Here is a 17,715-nt window from a genome sequence, read left to right as displayed (position 1 = left end):
CAGGAGAGGGCTGCTGCACCATGTGGGATTCCCCCTGGCCGGCCGGGAATCGAACCCACTCGCAGAGGCTGTGGACAGCTTCACAGAGCTGCGCTCAACCTGCTGCGCCACTGGGGAGGCCCTCAATCACATTTTTCTTAGAACTGACTATCCTTACTATAATTCTCTAAACCCTTTTTCTTTTACCTCATTGCTTATTCCCCCCAGTCTGTGTAATTTGGATTCTGGCCCTGATTTTGTCTACAAGCTACCTGTTACTAGATTCACTTCTGAATCTCCAACCCCTCTGACCTCACTACTCTGGGCTCTGTTCACATGACCTTTGGCCTGTCTGTTAATCCAAAAGGCATAATACTTTTATTTTCACACTGCACTTGTATGATCAGAGGAATTCCTAACCAGGCACTCAAATCTACCTGTAGCGGAGGAAAGTGAATGAAGTAGTAACAAAGTAATCAGTTTTCCTTTGTGTTTTTGTTAAAAGACATTATTTGGAATTAGAAAATAGAAGTTCAAAGGGAATGCCAAAGCAGTACCTATTAATTGTGACATTTCTAAACATTCAGCTCAGCATTCACAGAGAAAACTATTTCATAATTAGTAAAATGTAATTTATTTAAAAAAAATTTTCAGGAAGATGCAGAGCGGCTAACGAATGCTTCTTGATAAGTTTGCAGTGTTAATTCTATATATGCTCCCTTCTGTGCTTCTGTTTTTGCAAAGACCTGTTTAAATTAAAAAAAAAAAAAAAAAAAGTTTTAAAGCAATGGAATATATACTATTTATAAAGTTTTCAGTTTTGAGACAGTAATTTTCTATACTAGAAAAGTTCCAGTTAAGGTCTTCCTAGTTTCATAATAATTTTTCTGATTATAAAACAATAAGCATGCTATGTCAACTGGAAACTATCCAAAACAGTGCAAGCAACACTAATTCTAAACACCAGACTTATCCTACTATCTGTCTCTTGGACTATTATCAGAAAAAAAAAAAAAAAACCTGACATTGCAACTCCTGCTAAATCAAGGTGAAAACCATTAGGTTCAAGATAAGCATCTGGAGGATAAAATTTAGCAAACTAATTCTTCACTTTAAATAATGTTTCCTCCAGAAGTATTTGGCCCTATCAGGATTATCACAGAAAATCAAAATTAATTCTGTAGTTTCTCTTTCCTTAGGTTTCATCACTGGCAGTTTTACCCTGAGAAGCCTTATAACTGCTGTACAGTATGCATGAACTAATATTGGGATAGAGGCAGAGTCACAAAACCATGTCTATTATGAGCACTAGAAGAGGCGAAAATTATATAGTGATCCTCCCTGAAAAAATGTCAACTCTCAACATTTTCAGAGAAATCTGTTAGTCCACAGTTTAGAGTTACGTAATTCCAAAACAACAATAACAGTGACGCTTGTGCTACAAGCTCCATCCTCTCCCCTCTGGACACCTGGGCAGCGATCACACTGGGACAGGAAGCTGCACTGGGGACGTGTGCTTCCTAGTCCTGCTCCCGGCCCTGTGGTGACCTGACCACCTGAGAGGCCGGTACTCCAAAAATCAATGGGCTGCTGCCCACTATGTGAACTTCTTGGGCTTCAGCTGCAGCCCCTCTGCCCCATCCCTTCTGTTTCAGTCATCCAGGCTGAAGAAATACAGGGGGTCTATCCCTGTTTCCAAGACCCCACGTGTTCCATACTCATAGATCTGTTAACATTAAATATGACCACTTCAGAATTCTTCCCAATTCAGTTACCACACAAAAGCCAATGGAAAAGTCCTTTACCTTAATTAATTGTAATCCCTCTGCAGCCTGCTCCTTGGCCACCTGGGCTGACTGGCCATCTGGATGGAGGATGTGATACAGCTGCACCAAGCTGGTGGCATCTTCAACTCTGGAGTAGAAAGGGGCTAGTGTTACCAAGGGCTTTTCTTCATTTCCTTCACAGTCCTATAAAAGTGGGCCAACTTCAAACTAGATTACGTTTCAAACTTTCCTTGGGCTAGGAAAAAAAATTTTAAGGCTTCAGTTATATACTAAAATTTTGGGGGAAATTTGCTAGTCTAGGCTTCATACCAACTCCAAGATAGATAGAACAGGAATCACTACAGGCAGTGCCAATTTATGGAAGTGAATATATTCAAAATATGACTATTTTTGGAAAGAAAGCATCACTTCTTAAACAGTATCCTTAATGGTTTGTGATTTCCTGGCTGGCCCATTTCAATAGCAGATAATAAAGTCTTCCAACCCAGAAGCAGGAATGTGTCTTCAGCCCATGTAAGCCAGAGACTAGTGGCCATGGGGATGACCATGGGGGTTGTAGCCACTTGCCTAGGAGTACATCAGCAGTGACATCTGGCGAGAAGTTTTTATTGAGAATCTGAATCAGGCTAAATGCCTCTACAGGTGGCAGCCTGGGAGTCCAAGAAAAGGCCCTCAGGTCACCTGTCTATTCACAGGAAACCCCTAGTTAAAAATTAACATCCTACTGAAATGATGCACATCAGACAGAAGGAAAGTCTGGTCTACTTCAGCAGTCTAACTTTAGTGTCACACAACTTTATGATGAAGCCAGAACAAGAATTCAAGTTTGTAGTTAACTTTTAGAAACATAAACAATTTTCTTTAACATTAAAACTTCCCGGGCCTCTCCTGGTGGTGCAGGTGGTTGAGCGCCACGCTGTGAAGCTGTCCGCAATCTCTGCAGCGCCAGTTCGATCCCGGCCAGCCAGCAAGGGTCCCACATGGCGAGGCAGACCTCTCCTGTCTCACCCGCTGCTCCCCTCAGCAGTGTATTTCATCAGTCTGCCTGTTCTGTTCCCCACTCTGTCTCTGGTGAATCCTCTCACCCTACTGCACATCTGGCCTTTACCCCGGTTCTTGTATGAATAAATAGATTTTTAAAAACAAAAAACTTCCCTAGACTTCCCCAAACCAAACAATCACTGTCTTCTCACAGTCAAGACCCTACTATTTGACACCTCGCAGCTGAAGGAATATATAAAAATAACCCGAAGTGCTGGTGCTTCTGCTGTGTACACTTTAGCTACTGGCTTTCAGTTGGGGGTAGAGGTGAGGGTATCCTAATCCATTGCTTCTCTAGCCATCACTCTTCAACCTTCCTTATTTTCTTAATAGCTGACTTAGAGGGTAAAGAGTGGGGTGGTGCTGGGAATAGGAAAGAATTTCTCGGCCATGGTGACTTTAGGGAAATTCTCTGATGCTGTGGTTCTACCCCAAGGACCATCCACCATAAAGGCCATATTTGGGGATAACAGAAACCAGATCTACTCATGCAGTAAAATTTTCCCGGGGAGGGGGCGGATTTAAAATACTCGTTACAAATCTATTGTGATTGTCATAATCTAAGAAATGTGAACAAATGTGACAAATGAAAGTGCATCCCTTTATAGCTTAGGCATGTTATCAGCTTAACTAGGTTTCTATATATTGGTTATGTTTAGGGCTTCATTACTTTCATGTTAAAGTATAATGTTTGCATCTCACAGAACAAGTTAGCTTCATACCTAGTGTGTACCTAAAAATTAAGAGCAAATTAATTTCCTTATTCAAAAAGACTTTAAAAGAATTTCAATTCAAGGGTCTCCCTGGTGACTCAAGGGGTTAAGATGAAACCTATGAAGCTGTCCACAGCCTCTGCAGCACAAGTTCGGTCCCCGGCCAGGGAGCTACCCACATGGTACAGCAGACCTCTCCTGACTCACCCACTGCTCCCCTCAGCAGTGTATTTCAGTCAATCTGCCTGTTCCCTGCTCTGTCTCTGGTGAATTCTCTCACCCCCTACACCTCTAGCCTATACCCCAGTTCTTGTATGCACAAAAATAAATGTTTTTAAAAATTTTCAATTCAAAACAAACAGTGGGACTTGAATCTGAAACAAACATACAAAATCCCAATTCTGGCCTGGGCTCTGCTCACTGAGTACTTGCACCCTCTACCTTCTAAACTGGGTTTTGCAGCAAGCTGTCCTGTTCAGAATTCCTACAGGACCTGTTTTACTTCTGCAGAGCAGGAAAAGTTAGTTAAGTACTCAAATTTCTCTCCCAAAAGGCACATAAACTGCTTCAGATACAAACCTTACATATGATAATTATTACAATAATATCACATATTTGTACATCTTGATAAAGTAATTCTCAAAGTCATATATTTCTGTTCTGATTTTCACCCAAAAAAATGTTTTTATAATAGTTTCAGAATGATTACCTTTGAGAAACTCAATGGAAAATACCTTCACAGGTGATAGAACTGTTAATTCACCTAAAAGTAAGTCATCCTTGAGCATCCTTATAGCCACCAGCAAGCCCCTGCTTATGTGAGATAAGGTATATCTCTACCTACTGAACTGGATTATATTACCTATGCTGGTGAAGTCGGAGACCTGGAAATCAGCTACCACCAGGAGTGCTATTTCTATGAGAAATGATGTCCCGTTTCCAAATTTGTGCCATATTTCTTAGATAATGCCTATGGAAGCTTCTCGTTGCAAATGTTTTATCTTTGTATAAATGGCTCAGACTACATGGAGGGTACTCTGAGTCAAAACTCCTTGCAGTCTGAAGGTGGCAACAATCACTGAACTCTCTTCTTGTAATTCAGACTTTCAGTAAAGCAAGGGCTTTTCATGGAAAAAGGTTCTGTCCTTGTCATTTGGTCTTTCAAACCCAAGCCATAGAAAGATGCTCAAATTTATCCCAAGTTATAAAGTACAATTATTATTTCAACTTACAAGCCTGGAAGCACAGCAATTTGCATGGTAAAATATAAAAGACATTCTTTGAAAAAAATCCTAACTTTTTCCATTGACTTAAAAATCTTACAAAAGCAAGGGATCTCAAAGGAAAGATTATTTTCATAAACTAAATGACTTTTACTGAAAAACTTTAGAAGCAGTCTTACCAGACAACAGATACCCACCAGAGCTTAAGTCTATTTTACATTTTCTATTTGATCCCCTTTGAGTATCTTGGTTCACTGATAGCCAGGATCATCAGTGACATCAGGGGAAATTGGATATCCAGGATATACAGTAGAGATCCAAAGTCACTTTTAATCTTTTCAAAAGAATACAGCCCTCTTTACAGAACACAACAACAACTGAGAAAACTGGGCTATGTTGGAAGAACAAACCCATAAATAAATGGAGGTAAGAGCTATTCATCACTGGACAATACACTTATCATTGGGAAAATACCAGTTACATACAGATTTACTGTGACATTAATAATTGCTGTTTTACTTAACCAAGATCATACTTACAAATCTCTCTGAATCTGGTCAATAAGTAAACCATCAATATTCTTCTTATTTACAAAATACCAAGCCATTCCACCAAAGTGTCTTGTTGAACGTAAAAGGTCGTACTTTCCATGTTTATCTATATCTTCGTAGGTTTGATGATGAATCTATCCACATAAAATACAATTTTTCAGAAACCAGAAAATAAGTGAGCAACATTACTGAACACATTTACTAGCATGAGTGCTGCCCAGAACCAGGTCTATTTATACTGTCTCCACTATCATCAATCGATAAAATTTATACCAACCCTTGTAGAAGTGTGAGTAGAACCAATCTGCCAAATATAGCCGTATCAATTACTTTCCAGTAGTCAAGCGCTATTTATGAAGTGCAGGTTACATGTATATAGACCTCTGGAAGTAATGGACTACCATTTTTTCATCTCTTGGGGAAAAAAAATATCAAGAACATTCTTTTACTCCTCTCTTCCTGGCCTCTAGCCCATCAACTACCCCAGTGTAGACTGATATTCTTAAATGAAGACTTTAATCAGGGTATATTCTTGTGTTCAAAAGGCTCTTAAAAGTTCTGCTGAGTTAAGTCTATATTCCTCAGCCCAGTGATGTGGGCCCCTCTACCTTACTAACTCAACCTTAAGCCACTTCCCCATATATGCAAGCAAACCCTATGAATGGCCATTTCTCAAGCGTACTTTGTTGTTTGTTCCCTGTTGTTGGTATTGCTCCCTCTGAAACACCCCTCTGCCCCAATGTTTCCTGTCTTCCTAGAACCCTCTTCAAGACCCCTCTGAAGCCTTTCCTGACAGTATTCTGTAACCTCCTTTTTAGTACCTAACATCTTAGACCTAAAATAATTGGTTGTATACTTACCTAGCACCCTTCTCCACAATCATTTCTGGACTATAAGCTTTGACATAGCACACTCTATTCTAGTTTATGTCATCACCTGTACTCCCTACAATAACTTGTACACAAAGGCACTACATTATTGCTTACTAAACTGAACTGTAGGACATACACAACATTTCGGCAAATTTCTATAAATAACTTGTTTCTGTATGATAAATTAAGAGAATAGGCTTTGCTGTGAAGTTTGGATCCTGACTTACTACCTGTGCAACTTTCAGCAAGCTACTTAAATTTTCTAAGTTCTCTCAACCATAATTAACTCAAGGGTTGCTGTAAGGATAAAGTATCTGACATACATCAGGTACTCAAGAGATGTCTAAGTATATCTCTTCTCTTCTCCTTGTATCAAAGCTTATAACTCACTGTGCTAGATTAAAAATCTTACTCATAACCATACTTAAGCCCACACTTACAAACTACAAAAATATACTTACTTTGATATATTCAGCAGAATCTGGCTCAAACTGGGCAACACAGAGATTGAGGACATCAGCATGCCGGTCCTGGCTATACATGTTCTAAAACACCACAGGAGAGTTGGAATTAGACGAAATAAACAGGAAAGCTCAACACTTGTCCTTGATGCCATGACAGGCCTACTCATCCATGAACAGGTCGTGGCTGTGCCCATCATGGTACACACAAAGACCATGAGTTTTGAAATTGTCATACCTGGATTCAAATCTCAGCCAATTACTAGACAGATCACTAATGGAGTTATTAGAAATGTTTATGTTTATATCAAAGTCAAATGTCCAGCAACAAAAAAATCAACTAGTTCAACAAAGAAGCCACCAACACTGACTCTATGAAACTAAAGTCACCTTACCTTCAGATTTTCTTCCTTGAAAATTATTGGTGTTAAAACTCTGCGACCTTCTTTTGGGAAATAAATTTGTATCATCCGGTCTCGTTCTTCCCAAGAGGCTTTGCGTAGTGTGCCACTTGGTTCTCTGACAACAATAAAACGCTCCTGATATAGAAAACAAAATCTAGGATGAGTTTGTGAAGATTTATTTTGAGTTGCACTGTCCCACTAAGCACCATTATAAGAGTAATTTGCAATCAACATAAAATGCAACTAAAATCATAAAATTCAATCATGGATGATTTCAATAATTTTAAACAACAAAGATTTGGCAAGATTTGATAATTCCTTCAGTACGGCTGTGCCTCTTAATCAAAAATCTACAATGAAAGTATTCACAGTGTCAACTACAGTTCAACACAAAAAATGGTTCAACTGAGAAGCCTGATCTGAGAGTTATCTAAATCCATTTTGAAGGAAAGAAGTGCTACATGACCTTTACAAATTCATTTCTCTACCCCAAACTCTCACCCAAACGGATTTCACTACTCTAAGATCTATGGTTAAAGTCCCTGGGATAAAAGTAACAATCTTAAGAATGTGGCGTCTTAATTCTGAACCTCTAGGATTTCTCAAGAAACATAAATATGTCAAAGACTGACTGGTCCACATGCCTCTGACATCATCTATCAAACCCCAGACCATGGGATTGCGTCCTCCTCTGAAATCTAAACACTGTACAATTTAGCTACTTATCAAGATTTTTGACACTTTCCCGATACTGATTTCTTCCATTTAAAGAAGTTGAAAAGCACAGTCTTTGTAGCACCTAGAGAGACACAGAGCTCTGAACGAAGCAGATACTTGATAAACATCTAATTAATGTTAAATTAACCAAATAGTGGTGATTCCTAAGTTTTTAGAGGTTAAAAGTCTCTGAGTGTGGTTTGAGGGTAACATAATTAAAACTTTAATCAGTCACTCCAGATAAGAAAAAAGTAGCAGATGCTAAAATAACACAATTATTCCTCAAAAGAATATTGGTAATTTTAATTCTAAGTTCCTTTTTCCCTTTTAGGTTATGTAATAGAAAGCACCCACACCAGCCTTCAAAGCCACTGAAAACATGTATTAAAGCACTCCAAAGCAAGAATTCTAATTAATACAAAACTCTGTGACTCGTGTTCATTATATCAAGTATACATAAATGGCCGATGTACAGACATGGGCACTGTACAAATCATGTCTTCTAACCACAATCATATATGATATAGAGATTAATATGGGGCAATCCTCCCAGCCCTAGCAGGTTGCATTCTACTGCATTTTTGTGGGTCTAGTTGTGAATAAATCTTTACTTGAAAAGGCTCAAACAGAAAAAAAAATGTATTTTTAAGTGCAAGTGTTCTTTTGGAACTGGCAATCAAGGGAAGAGGGGCTAGAGGCCAAAAACTACAACAGAATAAGCAGTATGTCTGAAAACTATCTAGGGAAACCTTATACTCTTACTGCAAATTCAAGAATGTGAATATCCTTCGGAAAGTCTGGGTTTTTTTGGCCTCATCAAAAATTTACGGAAAAGAAAACCTCCATCCTTTCAAAAGCTTCAACTAAAGAATTAGTGTATGAGCCTCCCTGGTGGTGCAAGGGTTAAGACACAGCTTGTGAAGCTGTCCACAGCCTCTGCAGCAGTTGGATCCCTGGCCTGCCAGGGAACAACCCACATGGCGCAGCAGACCTCTCCTGTCTCGCCCGCCGCTCCCCTCAGCAGTGTATTTTGGTCAATCTGCCTGTTCTATTCCCTGCTCTGTCTCTGGTGAATACTCTCTCACACACACACAACCCCCCTTCCCCACATACACACCTCTGGACTGTACCCCAGCTCTTGCATGCATAATAAATAAATCTTTAAAAAAAAAAAAATTAGTGTAACTTAGGCAGAGAATCTCCCTTTTCCCACTGCCTTCATGTTTTCTGCCTTTTTGTAATTTGAAGGTAGGTTTCTGTCTATGAACCCTTGTTTTGTCTCAGCACCTTTCTTTGCAATCAATTTGAATATACTGTGTCCATAATCTGCAAGGAAGTTGCGGGGCTGGTTTGTATTTCTCTTCTTCCTTTTGCTCTATCTTCCAGAAGGTCTCACCCAGTCATAGGAACTCTGGTTTGAAAGCATCGGAGATAGCTGAGTCACATAATGTTGACCCTTATCCTCAAGCCCATATCCACACTACTTCAAATAAAGATCATTTTGCTACTTATTAGACACATACTCACCCGGTGTGGTATGCTATATGATATATCTGTAAACACGTATTTGGTTGTTTCTGTTCCTTCCAAAATCTTATCTTCAGCTAATACATCATTTATGGGTGCTCGCTCTTCCAGAACTGGTGGCATTTTTAATTGTACTTTAGCTGCTTCAACTGCCTGTCTTGTAGCCTGATGAAATAAAATATTTAAGTCACAAGGTTACAAATCAAAATATCATCTGACAAAAGCAGAAATTAATAAAAAATTCTAAGGATTACAAAGAGTTTTGCTGTTGTCATGAATCTCAGGCTGTGGACTCTGCTTCTGTGGTATGCCTGAAAGGATCAACTACAAGCTCAACCATTGTCAAAACACAAAGGAATGCTCTGAGTAGAACCAGGCCACAAAAGCTTGAAATAGAATAAACTATTGCATTTACTGGATGCTTACTATGTGCCAGATATTGTTCAAATACTCTGAATGTACTTGGCTCATTTAATGTCCACAAATACCTAATGAATAGGTGCTGTTTCACCTCATTTTATGAAAAAACAGGCATATAATTGTTACGTATGCTACATCCTCAATGTTGATAGGTTCTTGGGAACTGTGACTTCAAGTGAAATTTATAAGAAAAGCATGTCCTAAAATAACATTGTTTTGTTCAATGTAGGCTGGGATTTTTTATCTTCTCATCAACTTCATAGTGAAATGATGTTGAACAAAAGATATTATTCAAAGACCTGCTATAAATTACCAGGAAGTTGTAGTACTGGGATTTGAACCCAGGCAATTCAATGCCAGAACCTAGGCTCCTGTTCTTAACCACTGACCACAGGGCTCCATGCCATACTGCTAACATTGGTTACCTCTGAGAGATGAAAGGGGGGACTTACCCCCTTCATATGATATATACTATTGGAAATTTGAACTTTTCACAATGACTTCTACTTTGAAGTAGAAAGAGCAAAATGCTTCATATGTTCATATATCAAAGTGTCTTCTACAAAGCACTCACTAGTGACTGTGGAACAGAAGCTATCGATATCTAGAGGGGCCTGTGGAAATATCATTTAACCCTTTAAAGAAAGGTATTCTACTGATATCTCTGCATTTACATACCTCTTCCAGTTGTGCCTGGGTCATCAGCTTATAGGTTGGCGGCTTCAGTTCTTGTATAGCTGGCTTAAAAACTTTCTGCAGATTCAAGCCTGTCATCTTGATTAGTATGTTTTGGATTTCCTCATCCATAAAGGTAGGTTTCTTGATCTCTAAGCTACCAGATTCTGTTAAAATGAATTTTAGTAAATAAGATGACTAAAATAACAAGCCAATAAAGCCCGTAAATAGAAAAGTAAGTTAACAATAGAAATTATCAGCACAATGTCCACCTCAATATGCATAAGTCTAATACTATGAGATTCACTGATTCCTTCATTTAAAGTTTGCTAAGTATTCACTATAATGATGACACAGTTTCTACCCAAAGGGCACTCAAAGTCTGTTGGAGGAAGCAACAGGAGAAAAGTAATTTATGTAATAATATTAATAACAATGGTTGCTACCATTTGCATACCTACATGCCAAATATGACAAACATTTTTAGGAATACTTACAACCCAGAAAATAAGTATAGACATCCTAATTTTATAAATGACACTGGATCCTGCCTAAAGACAGCTAGTTATTAAGTGACGAAGTGAGGATTTAAATTAAAGTTTTCTGGTTGCAGAGCCTACATCAATTCCAATCTACCATGACACTCCTCGGTGTAAGTGCTACATACAAGGGAGGTGTTCAGGAGAGAGGGAGGCTGGGGTAACGACAGAGGAAGGAACTATACATAGAGCAAAGAAGAGCATGGTAGGGTCAAAGAAGGATTCCCAGGGGCCAGAAGAGGCCACAGAAAAAAAGGAAATTCTAGGTTAAGGGGTTGCACAGGAAAGAGAAGCCTGGATCACTGGACCTAATGCTGAAGAGACACGTGGTGTCATGGAAGAACCTTCGACAGGAGAGGAGAAGCAGATCTCAGCTCGTCTTATGCAGTTTGTGTATCCCTTTGCCTAACCTCTATTTCTACTGCCATCAGGAAAAAAAATCCTTGCTATTCACCTCTTCCTTTGTAAGACAATGATTCTATTAACGAAAGCATCAAAACTATAAAATACTTAGTAATAAATTTAACCAATGAATTGAATGATTATGAAAATTTAAGACAATGATGAAAAAATTTGAAGAAAATACAAATAAGCATCCATAGAGAACTGTTAAAATGCCATCCTAACCAATGGCATTTTTCACAGAAATTTATACCACAAAAGACCTTGAAGAGGGCCTCCCCGGTGGCGCAGCGGTTGAGCGCTGGGTTGAGAAGCTGCCCGCAGCCTCTGCAGCGCCAGTTCGATCCCCAGCTGCTCCCCGGCCACAGGCGGAGGGTCCCGCATGGCGCGTGGACCTCTCCTGCCGCCCGCTGCTCCCCTCAGCAGTGTACCTCGGTCCTTCTGCCTGCTCTGTGCCCTGCTCTGGCTCGGTGAATTCTCCCGCCCTCCCGCGCTTCTGACTGTGCCCAGTGCTTGTATAAATAAATAAATAAATCTTAAAAAAAAAAAAAAAAAAAAAGACTCTGAAGAGCCAAAGCAATCCTGAAAAAGAAAATGGGAGAAATCAGACTTTCTGATTCCAAGCTCTATTACAAAGATATACTAATCAAACAGCATGATACTGGCATAAACACAGACACATAAACCAATGCAAACGGAATTGTGAGCCCAGAAATAAACCCATTCATGTAAGGCCAACTAATATTTGACAAAGGAGCTAAGAATACTCAATGAAGAAGACAGTCTCTTCAACAACTGGTGTTGAAAAAAGCTGGACATTCACATGTAATGGAATAAAATAAAACCATAAGTTACACCATCCACAAAATTTAACTCGAAATGCGTTGAAGACTCAAAAGTAAGACCAGAAGTCATAAAAGTCCTAGAAGAAAACAGAAAAAAATTCCTCGACATGAGTCTTAGCAAAAATCTTTTGTATGGTTGACACCTAAAGCATTAGCACCAAAATAAAAAGTATCTAAAAAGTAGAATTACCTCAAACTTAAAAACTTCTGCACAGCAAATGAAACAAAATTAAAGCACAAAATGAAGTCAACCCACAAAATAGTAAAAAAAAAAAAAAAAATTGCAATCCACATATATGACAAAGGGCTAATGTTCAAAATAAAGAACTCATACAACTCAATAACAACAGCAACAAAAAGAAAACCCAAATAATCCAAGACAGGTAGTTTCCCACTCTCTAGATGGGGCCTGGCACTGTTTTTCTTCTTAGAAGGAACATCTTAAAGCTTTCAAAGAACACCCCCCGACCTTCAATAATCCAATTTAAAGGACTTTAATGGACATTTTCCCAAGGAAGGTACATGAATGGCCAACAGGTACACAAAAAGATGCTCAACACTACTAATCATTGGAGAATTGCAAACTAAAGCCACAATGAGGTATCACCTCACACTGTTCTAAAGAGAAGAAATAACAAGCACTGGCGATGATGTGGAGAAAAGGGGGAACCTTGTGCACTTTTGGTGGGATTATAAATTAATAAGCCACTATGGAAATAAGAACTAAAAATTGAAAACTGAATTACCATATAATTTAGCAATTCCATTTCTGGGAATATAGTTGACGGAAACAAAATTATCATGTTAAAGAGATGTCTGTATCACTGTGTTCATAGCAGCATTATTTACAATAGCCAAGACATGTTAACAACCGAAGCGTTCATCAACAGCTGAAGATGGATAGAGAAGTGTGGAGGGATGTGTGTGTGTGTGTGTGTGCATATGTGTGTGTGAGAGAGATGGACTATTATTTGGCCTTTAAAAGAAGGGAAAGGAGAAGCGGGATCCTGCCATTTGCAACATGGATGGCCCCTGCTGACATTACGTTAAATCAATTAAGTAGACAGAGAAAGACAAATACTCTGTGATCTTACTTATATGTGGAAACTTACAACATTTTTTTTTAAAAAAGAAAAACAAAGAGATAAGATCTGTGAGTTCCAGAAGCAGAGAGTGGGAAAAGGAGAAATGGATTAAGGAAAACAGAACTGGAGACCAAAAGGAAAAAATTGACAGTCCTAAGATAAATAAGTACTAGAGATGTAATAACATGATGACCGGTTAACACTCCTCTATGGAATATAGGAAAGTTAAGGGAGTAAAACCTAAACATTTTCATCACCAGAGGAAAACCTTATATTCCTTTTTGTGTATATATGAGAGGATGGTTGTTAACTCTTACTGTGGCAGTAACTTCATAATATACATAAGCAAAATCACCATGCTGTACAGCTTACACTTATACACTGCTGAGATATAGATTATATCTCAATAAAACTGATAAAAGTATTTTTAATTGGGCCTCCCTGGTGGTGCAAAGGGTTAAAACGCAACCTATGAAGCTAGCCACAGCCACTGCAGCATGAGTTAGATCCCTGGCCAGGGAGCTACTCACATGGTGCAGCAGACCTCTCCTGACTTGTCCACTGCTCCCCTCAGCAGTGTATTTCAGTGAATCTGCCTATTCTGTTTCCCTCTCTGTCTCTGATGAATCCTCTCACCTCCCATACCCCTGGCCTGTATCCCAGCTCTTGTATGAATAAATAAATCTTTTTAAAAAATTATTTTTAATTTTAATTGAGGTGACATCTTGGAAGTAGGGTTAATGAGGCTTCATTATGGCTTTGGATCTAGGTTTGAAAGAACCAATGCTGATTTTCAAGTTTCTTTCTGGCTTGAGTAGTTGAGTGGGGAGTAGCCCCCCTTATACCAACACAGAGAAGATTAATTTTAGCAGCACTATGATGGTAATTTCCCCATCAGGAATTACCACCATAGTGTATCCATCACCAACTCACTCATATTCCACCATCATAGTCCACTCACTTCCTTCTTTGTTCTTATTTTTAAAAATGTAATCAAGATCATCCTCATGTTTAAAACTTACCAGTGACTTGCAAAATATTTTATAAAAGGCTAAGGTGGCCTGCTTACATCTCTATGTGCCCCACTATACAATGAGCTCTCCCAGGCTTGAACCCCATCTTATACTCTGGCACCAACGGTCCCTTATGGTACCAGGCACATATTTACTGGACACACAGCACTTCTCCCTCCTCAGACAATGTCATCCACTCCACTCTCCCAGCTTCCCCACCCTGTCTTTACCCTGACCTTTCACAACTTGTATCTAACTGCACACTGGATACCGCCACTGATATCTCAAAGGCACCTCAAATTTGATGTTCAAAGCAGACATTTAGTTGCCTCGCTTTCCATCTCCTCACCTCATCTACTCTGGGCTTTGCTTCTTCCACCTCCCCTCTCTGCTTCCTGATTTAAAAAGTGTGGCTACAATTAATCTTCTCTGTGTTGGTATAAGTGGGGCTACTCCCCACTCAACTACTCAAGCCAGAAAGAAATTTGAAAATCAACATTAGTTCTTTCAAACCTAGATCCAAAGCCATAACCAAGCCTCATTAACCCTATTTCCAAGATGGGTTCACACTACATGTGTTCAATCGCACTTCTGGACTTTTGCTTATGCTGTTTCCTCTGCTTAAAATACTTGTTTTTTCCCTCACAAGGTTAACCAGGTCTCAGCTTTACCTATCTTCCATGAAACTTTTCTTGCCCTTTCAACCTAGTATTGAGTCCTAGGGCAAGTTAGGGTTAATTAGGCAGCTTCAGAGACTGTACAGGCAGGGACTTTGGAAGAGTTAAAGAGGCTTCTGAGATAAGGGCAGAGGGCAATAAATTTTTCTTTAAAGATTTATTTATTTATGTACGCAAAAACTGGGTACAGACCAGAGGTGGGGAAGGGGGAAGATTCACCTGAGACAGAGTGGGGAACAGAACTGGCAGACTGACTGAAATACTCTGGTGAGGGGAGCAGCAACTGGCATGACAGGAGAGGTCTGCTGTGCCATGTGGATAGCTCCCTGGCAGGTGGTCGAACTCGTGCTGCAGTGGCTGCAGAGAGCTTCATAGTGCTGCGACTTACCCTTGCGCCACCAAGGAGGCCTCTAGGGCAGCAAATTTTAAGGCTAATTGGGACATTAAATTTTAGGAGACTTTGGACAGGGGTAGGTGAAAGGAGTAACTCTAAGAGCTGGGGAAATGGGCATATCTTCCCAGAGGAGTGTAGCCACTAGGAGAAAGAACTAATCACAAAACAGGATGGTGAGATTTTAGAAGAGAGAAAAAGGGTTTAAATATCCCTGAGACGGGCCCATAATGGTTTCTTTGCCCCTCCCAGATACAGCACACCTGGGAGTCTTTGCTTGCTTTCTTTAAGCTATTCTTTACTTTCTTGAATAAAGTTTGCTTCCCTCTGCTTACTTATTTAAAAAACCTGCGACTCCCCTTTTACGGTGTCCTGGGACAAGAACCTGTGGTGGTTCAAGGGCTAAATTAACAGCGCACACTGGCTTCAGTAGGACGCTACTTTTATTGGCATTTCCCTACCCTATATCACAATGAACTGCTACTTCCCCCACTGAACCATGAGATCCTTCAAGGAAAAATCTTGCGTCAAGTCTTAAGTTCGCTGTATCCCCTAAACCTCGTGCGGCGCTTCGCAAAGAGCAGAGTTCAGGCAGGCACTGTTGGTTCACCAACGGAACAAACAAACAAACGGAGGTGAGGACAGGCCCTGCTGAGACAGAAGAGAGCCCGTTGGGTCTTGGGGCGCGCTGCAGGAGGAGCTGGGGCTAGCGGTGCTCAGTATCCCAGGAGAACGCCGCAATGGACACCTGCAGGTCACTTACCGGCCTCGGAGGCGAGCTGACGGCGTGACATTCCCGCCCCACAGGGCCCGGGCAGCGGATGAAGCAGGGCGCCGTGCTGGAGCCGAGCTCGGGCCCGCAAAGGGAACCTTTCCGTGCCTCGAGAACCTGCCAAAAGTCTCCGCAACGACCCAGTGACTCTGACGGGCGCCATGATTACCTGAGGTCACATGCGCGGGAAGCAGAGGGGAGGAATTCCGGTCTCGCGCAGCTCGCAAGGCATCCTGGGAAATGTAGTCTAAGACGGAACCAGGAAGCGACAATTTCGGGCAATTTTGTAGAGTGTTTCTTGTGAATTGTTTGCTCACACACATCAGGTTTTCATCTGCTTCTCTATGCCAAAGAGAAAACTTATACCATCTTCCCTGTGTGCTCTTTTTCCTGGACCTTCCTTCATTTCCATGGTTCTAAGTAGCAAATTTGCATTTTCTGCTTAAATCTTTACTCCCACGCACACCCAGGTTTAAAATCTAAGGGTCTCATGGACTTCTTAGGTCAAACTTCTCACAGACAGTCTCTCTCCCCAATATAACCTGGATTTCAAACCCTGATTTCCACCACCACTATTCCTCCATCCACTCATATACCTTATTCTGTCTCCAAAACGTACTCCTTTCCTTCATAGCCTTTTCTCTGTTTGTAATTATTTTGCTCATTTATCTACTTAACTTTTCTCAACCCATGAAGACGATGGCTGTATATTTTTTATCACCTAGGTGGTGCATAACTATGCATAGCAAACATTTGTTGAATAAATGACTAAACGCTTTTGTTGTCTTTCTAGCTTTCCGGGATGTGCTGGTCCTGTCTTTCCCTGGACTACAGATTGGTGCCTATGCTACGAATTTATCACCAGTTTTGGTTAAAGATGTGTGTTAGGTAAACACTTTCTTGGATTAGCTCAACAAGGTAGAATCATCTTCTGACCTCACCTGTTTTCCCTGGGCTGCCCAGTCAGAGGTCTTCCTATGAACTGTTTGGGTGGGAAAGGAGAAAGGCCTACGTTTGGTGCCGCATTAAGGCCTGTGCTTCTCAATATCTCCTCTCATGCCTAGGTGGTAAGTGATAACAGGTGTCAGGCAGTGGCAGTGGGATGCATGCAAGTGAAACAGTGTTATAGCAGTGCTATACAGGTCAAAGGACAGTGCCAACATAGGGGACAGGTCACTGTCTATGGGTTCTTACCCCTGTGCTCAATTGCAAGACCACTCAGGCTCAGGGAACAACAACAATAGGGTTTACTTAACGTAGTCCCAAAACAAAGGCCACTCATGCAAGATGGTGCTGTTCTGCCAATGAGAACCTAGAGATGCTGGCATATTAGCAAGCAGTGGGCCAGGATTCAACTCACACAGCCAGCTGGAGGTGCTCACAAGTGGAGTGGCTAAGGTAACACTGCAACAGACCACAACAAAAGTCTGAAGGCCAGGCTGGATAGCATCAGATGCTAGACTAGACAACAATAGAAAATAACAGCACCAGGAGGCAGTGCTGGGTGATCAGAAGCAGTGGACAACTCCCAAAAGTGATCTGGACACAGAGTGCCAGTTACCTGTCACCAGTATTGGGTAGCTCTATCCAGTACTGCCAATCATTACCAGTTTATTGGGAG

General features: G+C 40.5%; 1 protein-coding gene across 1 annotated transcript; it reads right to left on the bottom strand.

The window, feature by feature from the left end:
* Positions 1–559: 559 nt before the first annotated feature.
* Positions 560–16,257, bottom strand: MRPS22 (mitochondrial ribosomal protein S22; the record flags this gene model as incomplete). The annotated part of the gene is made up of 8 exons (XM_084232612.1): positions 560–725; positions 1,785–1,893; positions 5,283–5,428; positions 6,628–6,711; positions 7,023–7,166; positions 9,276–9,440; positions 10,374–10,537; positions 16,086–16,257. 8 exons carry the CDS (start codon positions 16,255–16,257, stop codon positions 630–632), a joined length of 1,080 nt encoding a protein of 359 aa, XP_084088738.1. The 3' UTR covers positions 560–629.
* Between the last annotated feature and the right edge of the window lie 1,458 nt (positions 16,258–17,715).

Source organism: Talpa europaea (genome assembly GCF_964194135.1).
Source record: "Talpa europaea genome assembly, chromosome: 4".
Taxonomy (NCBI): domain Eukaryota; kingdom Metazoa; phylum Chordata; class Mammalia; order Eulipotyphla; family Talpidae; genus Talpa; species Talpa europaea.
Note: the sequence above shows the minus strand (reverse complement) of the source record. Positions and strands in the feature narration are given on the sequence as shown.